Source organism: Eurosta solidaginis, chromosome 5 (assembly GCF_040869045.1).
Source record: "Eurosta solidaginis isolate ZX-2024a chromosome 5, ASM4086904v1, whole genome shotgun sequence".
In the NCBI taxonomy this organism is placed as follows: Eukaryota; Metazoa; Arthropoda; class Insecta; order Diptera; family Tephritidae; genus Eurosta; species Eurosta solidaginis.
Window position 1 is genome coordinate 109,304,507 of NC_090323.1, and position 13,374 is coordinate 109,317,880.

Sequence of the window (13,374 nt, forward strand, 5' to 3'; positions counted from 1 at the left end):
ATTACGAATAGTACTCGATCTGTTCTGTGAATGAGGCTAGTTTGAACTATGTGTACACATGCGAATAAAATTATAGCAGCAAAAATTAAAAGTTGTTTCAGCTACTTTCTTTTTTGTTTTCACTATTTTTAAATAAAACTTAAATTAATTGTAGAACGAAAACTATGCAAACCGATTTCAAAAACATGTTCTAAATTTTGGGAAACATTTTAAGCATGTGATTTTTTAGTCCATCTTATTTATATATATATTTATATAATTATTTTTCTAAGGCAAAACTAGGTGAAAACCGCAAAAAGGCCTTGTGCCAATACTTACTTCCCTGGGTGTACATGTATTCAAACTAGCATCCACTTGTAACACTGGTACTTTTTTCGTTCACTATTGTATCGTCTAATTCATGACTACTTCTATGTAGTAAGACACTTATGAGATCAGCCCATTGAAAACATACCCATTCTAACATCTGTTTATAACTAAATAATAGTATAATTATATAATAAATAATATACAAAAACGCAAGTTTACTTGGGCGAAGGAGCTGGGGTGCAGATCATAAGACGTTGCTGGATCAAACAGTTCCCGCCTGACAGATTGTGCCCTTTGTTCATTTAAAAGCTCCTCTAGCAGCATCATAGATCGAATTTTAAATGTGCGCAAATTCTCCAGAGAAAGACTTCTTACGTCGGGAAGTAAGCTCATTAGAAACATCTTTTTTTGTTGGATCTTCCGAAGTTGTATTTCCCTTTTTTGTTTTAAGGTAATTTAGCACCGCCACATCGACTTCATCTCGGGCTGTTTTATTTCTTTTCTTGGCACTAAATGTTAGTTCAAAATTGCTTTCTTTGGCTGGATGTGATTCTAGGTTGTTGGAGATCAAAGATCCTGTCTTCGTGGGGGCACAATCGCTGTAGTTGTCGTCAGCAATTGATCCATTTTCAATTTCATCCAAATATTGTTCTTCCATTTCTGATATTATAATGTTGCTGGTATTTTCAGAATGATGCACTGGTTTTACATATGGAAGAACGAATTGCATAATGTCGTGCAAATAGTAACGCCTCTTCGCTTTAGTAGAATATCCACTAGGAGATGGCTTGAGACTTCTTACAAAGCCATTTCGCAAGTTCTTCCACTTTTCTTTGCAATCAGGCACTGTAAGGAAGAGTGTAATAAATTTAGATCTATTTAGACATATTCTTTGTTTTTATTTATAAAAAGAAATCCAAAATCTACACACCTGACCAATTCATTTCCACACCAATTGCTGCCCAGGCTCTTTCTGTAACATCTTTCTTCGAATATTCTGCTAAGTTATTTTTATATAGGCAAGGATAATTCTCAACCAATTGAACGAATTTAGTCGCGTCGACCATTTTATATTTTTTTATATGAAATAAATTCAATATATAACTATAGCAACAGAAGCACAGCACACAAGTTTGCAAACGAAAAATTGTAAACAAACACCTTCTTCTTGCTCTTTTCTAGGCGTATTTACGCCTAGCGACCAACATTGCTGTACGCCTAGCTACACAAAAATTTCATGCTTTGTCGCTTTCATGCAGCTGACGCCTCGTATGCAGCTCTCCATTCAAATACATGTGTTCGGCATCAAAGCGTACAAATTTCGCTTGCAGCGTCTAATACGCGTAGCCTCGTGTGCACCTTGCCTAAGGCAACATTAATCGATCACATTGGAAATGGTTATGAATATGGGTATGGTTACGACTATGGCGTTAGGGTTATGGAATTTTAATTAGCCCTTTATGTCAAAAAAATCTGCAACTAATTTTAAAACCTACTTTATTTTGACCATTGTAAATCTTACCAAGTAGCGCAACTAACAGCTGATCGGTGAAACGTCACAAACTCACACACACAGTTCTCAACTCAGTTTCAAAAAAACTTTAGATTAAAAAATAAAAAAATAAATAAATGTAAGGCGCGATAACCTCCGAAGAGAGCTAAGGCCGAGCTTCTCTTCCAATTTGCGTCGTGCTCCTCTTGATTTTCCCTACAAATTGGCCGGACGGGACCTACATGTTTTATGCCGAATCCGAACGGCATCTGCGAGGCAGATGAGTTTTCACTGAGAGCTTTTCATGGCAGAAATACACCCGGAGCGCTTGCCAAACACTGCCGAGGGGCGACCCAGCTTAGAAAAATTTTCTTCTAATTGAAAAAAAATGTTGATGTTGCTTTGCCCGGGGTGCGAACCCAGGGCATACGGTGTGATAGGCGAAGCACGCTACCATCACACCACGGTGGCCGCCTTTAGATTATTTAGCTTAAATTTTAAAGTGAGATAATCGTTACCATTTTATGTATATATAGAATATATAAGGCGTTTTTGTTGTTATTAAGATAATATTTTTATTATTATTATTATTTATTTATTATTACGGCGTTTTAAGCCTAAAACATAGATTATTACAAATTATAACTACATTTTAATAATAATGGGATTTCTAGAATTTGGGGTGTCGGAATGCATGAGATTCCGATCAGCACGGGAACTGGTGGTCCCAACGGACGAGTCTTGGAGTCATCTCATTGGGAGGTTGGAAAGAACGTGTCCTCAATCCTGTCCTACTCCAAGAGGTATGATTACACAGTTTTATTATTTATGCTGTCGGAATGAATTTGATTCCGGTCAACCCAAAAGCTAGCAGCTCAGCAGAATGAGCCACTCTTATCGAACGGTTGGAAAGGAAGTGTTTCCAATCCTCCCTATACCAGCCTTTATGTAAACATAATTAATTATAATATATTATTGTTTTATTATTTTGTAGGAAAAGACGTGATTCTCATGAACACTACAACTGTTTGTCTGTGTGGGGCGATATTTTCAGGAACTCTTTCCCAATTTGATTGCGAGCGATATATGTATTTGACCTGATGCATAAGGTTCCTCTGTGTCTGCTTGGATTGCCATGTCGGCTCAAGGATCAGTAACATGAAATACAGATACAAAATATTTTATCTTATTGGAAGGGTTTTGCAATATTCTAACAAACTTTTTTGAAGGTGTTTAAATTTTCACAATTTTTAACATGATTAGGTGTGTTGTTCTTTGTGTTCTTTAAAACATTTCAGGCCTTTGTTAAATATATTTTGCTTGTCCATTTCTGTTTTGAAAAGAGGTAATCTAAAATTATTATTTTCCCTGATTATGTATGTATTGTATGTAAGAGTGCGTTTCATTCACATAAACAATTTTTTCACTTAGGTAGGCTGGTAATTTACCATGCTTGATATAAAATACAAATTTAATACTTTGGTAAAATATCAACTGTTTTACACTCAACCAATTTAGTGCATCGATCATACTCTTTATGGAAGTGTCGTACCTCATTTTCAATATAAATCTCATAGCTTTGTTTTGCATAATTTGTAACCTGTCTACTAGTGTTTCATTAGCAGTAAAGAATATTGTAGAGCAATATAAGAATTGCGGTTCTATGATGGATCTATAAACTTTCAACTTATATTTTTTACTAATAAGTTTACATGGTCTCTTCCAAAATCCAATTTGTTTGCCCATTTTGCAACAATATAATCAATATGATCCGTAAACCCCAGATTATTGTCAATCAGGATCCAATTCAAAATACTGCTAATCAAATTTTCCGCAAATCTATTAGGTTAGGTTAGGTTGAACTGGCCGGTCCATGAGGACCTTAGATAGACAGATTGAATCCGTAGTGTTACCAGAAGTTTGTTTTAACGACCAAACTGAAAAACCCTATCAAAAACCAGGACCTATGTTATAAAATAACTCCGTCCTCTTAGCAAATACTAGAAGCTTCCTAGGACTTAAGCCACTTGCTGCTTCTAGATCTGACAGTTGTATCACTCCTAATAGCTGGAGTCTTAGCCTGGCAAGTGCAGGGCATTCGCACAGAACGTGCTCGATCGTTTCCTCCTCCAACCCGCACTTCCTACATCTGCTATCACTGACCAAGCCTAATTTAAAGGCATGTGACGCCAGAAGGCAGTGTCCATTCAGAATACCCGTCATGAGTCTACAGTCCTCTCTTTTTAATGATAGAAGCAACTTTGTTAGTCTAAGGTTGTAAGACCTACACATAATCTTCGACACTTTACAGCCCCGCGCTTGAACCCACGCCTTTCCCGCTTGGTCGATCATGTGCACCTCTCGCCTTCGCTTAATCTCGCACAGTCTAATTGGGACGTCTACGGAGCAAGCTTCAAGAGATGCACCCTTTTTAGCTAGTTCGTCCGCTTTTTCAATTCCATCTATTCCCATATGCCTTGAGACCTAATATAGATGTATGCTTCTCCCTGTCCCAATTCTCTCCAGAGACTGCTTACACTCTAACACGCATTTATATGCTGTGCTATGCGAGATTATTGCCTTAATTGCTGCTTGACTGTCAATATAAAAGTTAACACGATTGCAGCTTAATCTATTCTCTTCCAGGGTTTCTACTACTTTGGTTACGGCTACTATTTCCGCTTGGAAAACGCTACAGTAATCCGTCAGCTTGTAGGATCTGCTTATTTCCGGATCAGCACAGTATACCGCAGACCCTACTCCTTCAACTAGTTTGGAACCATCTGTGTACGCATGTATCGCCTCGTCTGCCATTTGCGCACCCTTGCGCCAACCGCCCACCTCTATTGTGGCCTTAAGATCTCCCTCGAAGCGCAGATAGGGAATCAGGTAGTCTGTTCGTTTTGTGATTGATGACGCTATACTACTATGGCCATATGGTCGGCGCTCAAGCTGCCCCGAGGCACTGAGCCTAGTTGCAGTTGTTAATGCTATGTTCTTTGCTACCAGTTCTACAGGTGGAATGTGCAGAATGGTATACAGTGCAGCCATCGGGGTTGTTTTCAGGGCTCCCGTAATGCTAAGCATCGATAGTCTGCATACCCTCTCTAATTTTTTGAGGTATGTTGTTTTTTGTGTGGCTTTCCACCAAACAAGGACTCCATACAATCGCTGTACAAACCCAAGGAGAAAGAGAGGGTGATAAGCCCCACGTACACCCCAGCATTCTTTTACATGCATAGAATGCCGTTGAGGCCTTCTGCACCCTCTCCTCCACGTTGAGCTTCCATGACAGCTTACTGTCTAGGATGATTCCTAGATATTTTGTGCAAGGTTTCTCCTGAAAGGTCCCCCCTCCTAACTTAGACTTGGTCCAATTTACGACCTTGTACCTCTTTGTAAACAAGACCATATCCGTCTTCTCCGCATTGACTTTCAACCCGACATTAGATGCCTATGTATGAATATCCCGAAGCGCCCGATCCATCAAAAAACTAATCGTTGGAAGGCACTTTCCACTTATGACAATTGCAACGTCATCTCCGTAAGCCGTAAGTTTTACGGGTCCCTCATCGAATCGCCTGAGCAGTTGGTTAATGACCAGCGTCCACAGCAGAGGTGATAGCACCCCTCCCTGCGGCGTGCCCCTGTCCACTGATCTCGTGGCCTCGTACAATCCCCATTGTGATGTAATCTTCCTGCAATTTAACATGCAGCCGATCCATCTGATTAAGGCGGGATGTACTTTAATGCAATTAAGACCATTCATAATCGCCCTTTTAGAAGTATTATTGAAAGCCCCGGCAATGTCCAAGAAGACTCCCAGAGAATACTCCTTATATTCCAGGGATTTGTCTATGCTTATTACCACCCTATGCAATGCGGTGGCTACCGACTTGCTTTGGTTTACGCATGCTGTGTTGTGGAGAGCAGCTTTTCATCCACGTTCCACTTTATGTACACATCTATCAGCCTCTCAAAGCTTTTTTAGCAGAAATGATGTTAAGCTAATAGGTCTGTAGTCTTCGGGATACACGTGACCGATCTTCCCCGCCTTTGGTAGGAAAGCTACACGAGCAGTTCTCCAAGAGTGCGGTACATGATTCAGCCTTATGCACCCATCGAATATTATTTTAACCCATTCCACGACCGCCATACTTGAAACTTGTAGCATGGCTATACTCTCTGGGACCGGCGATTTAAACTTAGAAATCGTTTTCAGTGCCCATTCGATCTTCGTATCGGTCACCAAGCCCGGCACTACCCGCTCCGGGATCGAAGTGTAAGTGATATCTGCTGGCTCTTCTAAATCGTCTCCCGATGGGAAATGTGTGTCGAGAAGCACCTCAAGCGATTTCTCACTGTTGTTGTTGTTGTTGTTGTTGTTGTAGCAATGCTCGGCCCACCTAATAGCCGCGACCGATCACAAATTGTCACCAATATCCCCTAACGGGAGTCCAGGGACTCACTATTACGTGACTATTCCCCGTTCTATTTCTTTATTAGTCCCTGGACTATGTTTCCCCTTGCTATGAGTTTTTCAACCGTGCTGTTTCGCTGGAGCACTCTATGTCCGTACAGAAACTTTTCCATGATATTCCCTTCGCCCTGGGAATTTCACGATTGTAGATCCTCAGTAGATGCCTGTACTCGTCCCGACACGCTTCGCTTTCCGCGGTCTTTGCGAGTTTAAACATTTCTTTTACCTGTCTTCTTAGAAGACTCAGCTCATTGCTCCACCATGGCGGCTCTGCTTTTCCTCTGAATCTTCTTACAGGGCAAGCTTTGTTATACGCAGTTATAAGCGTCCTTGTTAGGAATTCATTCGACACTTCCAGTTCCTCCACATTGGCAACCTCTCTGGGTTGTCCCAGTTTTGTTTCTACCTGTTTATGGAATTTAGTCCAGTTCGTTGACTTAGGGTATCTAAAAGTTCCTACTTTCTCTACCGTCTTTATGGGGATGCTGAAGCTGATATACGCATGGTCGGAGAAGGATGGTCTATCAAGAACCATCCAATCATACCTTGATATATCACGCTCGGAGCTCAATGTAATACCCAGAACATTGTTGGATGTTGGACCAATGTATGTAGGGACATTTCCCCTGTTGGCTATCTGCAAATTGGTTTGCAGGATGTAACAAAATAGAGATTCGCCTCTCTCGTTCGTATCTGCTCCTCCCCACACACTGTGCTGCGCATTTGCATCTGCGCATATGACCAACCGCCCTTTGCGCCCTTCCTCCTGTACTAGCCTCTTGCACTCCATCGGTGGAACCCCCGCAGCATGGGCCATGTAGCAGGACGCCAGGATAAATGCCTGCTTATTCTTTTGCTGAAATCTATTGTTGGGCCACCAACTTTTAAGAGCAACTGTCACACCAGAAATAAAACGTAAATTTGTGTTTACAGAAGCTTTAAAAAACTGTTTAATAAAAGAAAAATGGTTACAATAGCTGTGTTTTTTTACTTCTATATACGTTTACGCTTAAACTTTATATGGCATTATACTCAGATGTAACTGAAATATGTGATTTTGTTTCACCCTCTACACTAATTCTATGTATTCTATAAGTGTCCACAATTCATCGCAACTGATTTAGCTATATGTTATACCCTATGGGCATCAGAGGGTTGTGTCTCCGCTTTCCGGTACACCCTGTGCTGTTATGTTAGTTATTTAACCACTGCCGCTAGAAGGGTCTCCTAAGCATTATCTAAGCGAGGATAGGCGTTTTTTTCGCGTGCAAACGAAACGTATACGCGTGTAAAAAAAACGCCTAATATTTCCATATTCTAATAAAACATTTTCTTACTTTAGTTTTCCCTTAAAATTAACAATATTGAAAAAAGAAAAAATTTTGTTGAATTCAGTCGTTCTGGCGTTGATATACGTCCTCATTACAAAATGGTTGTCCTTCCATTTCTGGTTATCATTCTCATTTTAGTGTTGCCACACTTCTTGTTTTAAATGTAAGGTGGTGTTGCAACACACACACATCCATATATAATTTTCAAATTACTTCAATGGAATTCTTACCACGAAAATCAATAAAATGTAGCAGAACAATGACATTTCACTTGAGAGATAATTTAGGCGAGGCATTAAAAAGGGAAATGTCGAATGTTGGGGCAAACATTTTTTCATTAATTTTTGATGAAACAACGGACTTATCAGAAAAAATACTTCTGAAAAAAAAATGTAAGGCGCGATAACCTCCGAAGAGATTTTTGGCCGAGCTTCTCTTCCAATTTGCGTCGTGCTTTTTTTTAATTTTTCCGAAAAATTGGCGGGACGGGACCTACGAACGGCATCTGCGAGGCAGATGAGTTTTCACTGAGAGCTTTTCATGACAAAAATACACTCGGAGTGCTTGCCAAACACTGCCGAGGGGCGACCCCGCTTAGAAAAATCGTCTTTTAATTGAAAACCCTTATTTCTAAAATTTAATGTTGCGTTGCCCCGGGTGTGAACCCAGGGCATTCGGTGTGGTAGGCGAAGCACGCTAACATTACACCACGGTGGCCGCCGATCGGTATTCAGTTATTATACAGTTGAAACTTTTAAGACGCTTGATTTTTATCCTAGTTCAAAACTCACACTTACTGAATTTAGGCTCTGGTATGAAATTTAAACTGTTAGGGAAAAAGTAAGCGTCTATAAAAATAGCATTAACACAATTGCTTAGTTTCATTTACGATTTACTGAGTTTGTCACAACTCAATTTTTTTAACCGTTCCTTACTAAAACCTAACGACGCTATATATTTTATTTCATTGCAATCAAGCAAAATTCGGTTCACAATGTTTGATTGATGAAAGACATAGACTTATCCCAAAGCCAAATGTCTCCTTTATTAAAATTTTATATAGGAAACTAGAAAAAACACCCTACAATGTTTGCCTTTTACAATGAATACGATTCTCTAGTAACTGGCCGAATTGTTTGTATACCTATAAAATAAAACTAAAATTCGTTCCGTTTTTTGAGGTCTGGTCCTTTTTTCGATGAATTTTGGTCCCAAATGAAAATATGGTATGGAAACTGTGTTTGAGAATGCATGATATGTGAAGCTGACAACGAGTAAGACGAGTTTGTGTTGTGCTTTTAAGTCTTTTGGTTCTTTTTCAAAAAAAGAGTGGAAATAAATTGTCAAATTCATTTTAATAATAAAAAGTATAATTTTCTAAATTAATTTTGCTACATTCGAATCTGTTTCGCGCATTTTTTCGAGAGTTTGCAGCAGAAAGTAGAAATGTCAGACAGCAACATGAATGCAACAATAATAACATGCGACGAATGGGGAAATCCATTACCAGCCAACGGCGAGTACGCTACGTGTTCCAAAGCAGTGGGCCCAGACGGCATAGCCATGCCGATGCTTAAAAGCCTAGGGAAAGAGGGTTTCAAATATTTAGCGTATGTCTTCAACCTGTCTTTTTCCAACTTTGTCATACCCGAGAAATGGAAAATGGCCAAGGTGGTCCCGCTACTAAAGTCTGGGAAACCAGCTAACATAGGTGAGTCGTATCGTCCGATATCTCTCCTATCGCCGGTGGCAAAGACGCTTGAAGCCATTTTGCTCCCTTATTTCCAAGTAAATTTGCAGCTAGCCCCTCATCAGCATGGCTTCAGAAAACTCCATAGCACTACCACCACGCTAAATGCCATTAGCACCCAGACAAATTGCGGTTTAAATCAATACCCCCACCATAGAACAGTACTCGTAGCGCTAGACCTATCAAAATCTTTTGATACGGTCAACCATGGCTCGTTGCTGCAAACCTGGAAGGGTCTACCCTTCCCCCATGTCTTAAAAGGTGGACCGCAAATTATCTGGGTGGTCGGCAGGCATCGGTGCAATTTAGAAACGAAACATCAAAACCAAGGAGAATTAAACAAGGAGTGCCACAGGGTGGTGTCCTATCCCCACTTTTGTTTAATTTCTACATATCTAAGCTACCTTCACCACCGGAAGGAGTCACAATCGTTTCCTACGCCGATGACTGCACAATAATGGCCACAGGCCCAGGCCCAAAGATCGATGCGCTATGCAATCAAATAAACGGCTACCTCCCTGTTCTCTCCAGTTTTTTCGCCTCGCGAAACCTGGCATTATCACCGACTAAATCTTCCGCGACCTTATTTACAACATGGACGTCCCAAATGTCGACCATTTTGAACATTCACGTCGATGGCACTACGCTACCGACTGTCCTACACCCCAAAATCTTGGGTGTGACATTTGATCAGGATCTACATTTTGGTGAGCACGCAGCCGCAATTGTTCCGAGAATTCAGAACCGTAACAAAATCCTCAAATCCCTCGCTGGCAGTACCTGGGGAAAAGATAAAGAAACGCTCATGACTACATACAAAGCAATTAGCCAGCCGATTACGTGCTACGCGTCACCCATATAGTCGCCAAGCCTAAAAATTACCCACTGGAATAAACTACAGGCCTGCCTAAATACTGCTCTCAGAATCGCCACGTGCTGTCTTCTTATGTCCCCAGAACACCATCTGCATAATGAGGCGAGAATACTCCCCATCAGGGAGAGAAATGAGATGCTGACCAAACAGTTCCTGTTGAATACCCAGAAACCTGGGCATCCCAACAGACATCTGATTGATGAACCAGCACCGCCTAGGGGCTTAAGGAGTCATCTCCGTAAGCATTTTGAGGAAATACGGCACCTGAGAACCCAGCCGTATGAAGCAAAAAAACACAAGCAGGTGCTTGGTGAACTCCACAAACAGGCGTCGGACCTTTATGCCGGGAATTGCCCGGTGAATCCAGTACTTGAAGAAAATTATCCAAAGCTCGCGGAAGATGAACGCATACTCCCCAGGGAAACGCGTGTCACTCTTGCTCAACTTCGTTCTGGATACTGTAACAGGTTAAACTCTTACCTATCCAGAATCAACCCCGACATACAAAATGTATGCCCCGCCTGCAATGTGTCCCCACATGACACCAACCATCTCTTTAATTGTAATGTGGAACCAACGCCTCTAACACCCCTTTCCTTAGGGTCCACCCCTGTTGAAACGGCAAGTTTCCTTGGACTCCCGTTAGAGGATATTGATGAAAATTTGTGATCGGTCGCGGCTATTAGGTAGGGCGATCATTGCTACAACAACAACAACAACAACAACGCTACGTGTGCGCAATGCAAGAACGTTTACCATTTCTAGACGTGCACTACAATTTCGTATACAACCTTTATTAACATGAATGCGGAACGGCGAAGAAACTGGAGATGCCATAAATGTAGGCATAGGGCAAAATCAGCATCAACCCAACAGGCAGAATATATATATAAACCAATATCTGTCAGGCCTAAATCTACATCTAATTCGACAGCCGAACAAGCTTCAGTCGGAGCGAGCAAAAAACGCAAAGCGGACGGCAATGAAGGTTTCGATCTCAGCAGCAATCAATCAGATATTTCTGAGATAAAGCGTCTCATTGAAGATATGGCCGCAAACTTTTCACAATTGCGAAGTGAGCTGAAAAATTCTACCACCATGTTTGAAGCAAAAATGTCCGATTTGGCAAGACAAATCAACGACCAGAGTGAAAAGTGTAACGAGAAAGATATTCGTATATTAGCATTAGAACGTAAGCTAAATAAAACGGAGCAACAAATGCTGGAGAAAAACGTCGTTGTAAGGAACATCAAAAGAAAAGAAAATGAGAACCTTCGATCAATTGTGGATAGCATTGCAAACTTTGCTGGTGTTGGTTTGAGTTAGAATGATGTAGATGACGTGTATCGCGTGAAGAGAAATGGTGAAAACATTGTCATAAAGTTCTCCTCTGTCCGCAAAAAGGAGGAGATGCAAAAAAATTTGCGAGGTATGAAAATCTTTGCTAGCAAATTTGACGATGTTGAACACAATAAAGGCGTATGTATTGACAAGAGGGTCTACATCAGAGCCGGCCACACAAATACTAAAACAATTGCATAAGTGTGTGTAAAAATTGAGTGACAACACCCCACAGTGTGCTAAAAGAAAATTTGGACTGTGAAGTTCGAAATTAAAAAGGACTCTGGTTATTTGATTTCAAGCTAATCCTAACAATATTTACTTATATTCATATAACTAAGAATGCGGAGGTCGAACTAGCCAGATAACACTTTTTTATAAAAGAAGTTATGGTGTTTCTTCAATGCAAAATTTACTTAAAAAATCACTTTTTCATTAAGAAAGAACTATAAAACAAAGTAAATGTAAATATAGAAATATATATTTTCAAAACATATAGTTATTCAATAAAAAAAATGTTAAAAAATTAATAAAACTAAGTAGAACGTATAAAAAGTTACTTATATTAAATTGTCAATATTTATTAATAATTAATTAATTATTAATATTTAAATTGTCAATATTAATATGTATGTTCAAAGGAACTTAATAATACTAACTAAAACGTATTGAAAGTCACTTTAACCTTGCAGCATATTGTTTTTATTATGTGCCCTAAAAGTAGCATGGACTTTTCCTTTTGCATTCACTGTTGATTTTAGTGAGTGACAAGCGAAAGCAAACGGTCGTGATCGCACATCGTTAGTGTCTGTGTGAAAATACGAACTCAAATTGCACAATGTGCAACTTTTGGCCGGCTCTGGTCTACACCAAATTTTATATATTAACTCGGATACTGATATAGAATCCATTAAATAGAGTAACAAAATACCTAATCACTCTCCTAATTAGCACTAAAATCTTAATTTGGTGATATTCCACAATTAATACATTTTTCACTTTTTTCACTTTATTAACTTTTTTTATCATAATATTAAATTTTATTTTGTATCTTGCAATGAACGAAATAGCAACAAACATATTTAATTCATTTGAAGAAATTGATACAATAAACTTTAACAAATATGAGTGTAAATGCGTTTGTCTAAACATACGCTCTATGAGAAAGAACTTCAACGCGTTTAGAATAGAAATCGACAAGCTTATCAGCAGCATAGACATATTGGTACTAGTTGAAACAAACATAAATGATGATGAGCAAAGTCGTTTTCAAATATATGGGTTCAATGCTGAGTTTTTGAACAGAAAAGAGAGATGCGGGGGAGGAATAGTGGTATATGTGAGAGAAAACTTATGTTATCTTTCGAGTCTATAGAAATCAAAATTTCCAATAACAACTCCACTAGATACACACTGCATGCTATATATAGGCCTCCAAAAAACAATATACGTATGTTTGTTGATGAGCTTGAAGATATTTTGAAGAAAGGGCACAAAGAAGATTGTACAATAGTAATTGGTGACATAAATATAAATATATTAGATGCCGACAACAACAATACAAACGTCTATCTTGACATGCTGTCATCTTGTGGTATGCAAAAGGTGATAAATAAATGCACGCGAGTTGATGTAAACAGAGATTCTCATACATGTATCGATCACATATTTGTTAGAAGTGGGGTCGTTGATATCATGGCAGGAGTTATACATACAAATATTACGGACCATTACCCTCTTTTGGTGGTACAAACTACACTGATAGGAATGAGCATAGGAGAACAAAAACAGTTTACA

At 39.5% G+C, this 13,374-nt stretch overlaps 1 protein-coding gene across 1 annotated transcript; it reads right to left on the reverse strand.

Annotated features, from left to right (window-relative positions):
- Nucleotides 1-343: 343 nt before the first annotated feature.
- On the reverse strand, nucleotides 344-1,376 carry LOC137254253 (uncharacterized). Its single transcript, XM_067791946.1, has 2 exons — nucleotides 1,241-1,376; nucleotides 344-1,155 (listed from the first exon to the last, which is right to left on the reverse strand). The coding sequence occupies exons 1-2, from the start codon at nucleotides 1,374-1,376 to the stop codon at nucleotides 647-649; spliced, it is 645 nt and encodes a 214-aa protein (XP_067648047.1). The 3' UTR covers nucleotides 344-646.
- Between the last annotated feature and the right edge of the window lie 11,998 nt (nucleotides 1,377-13,374).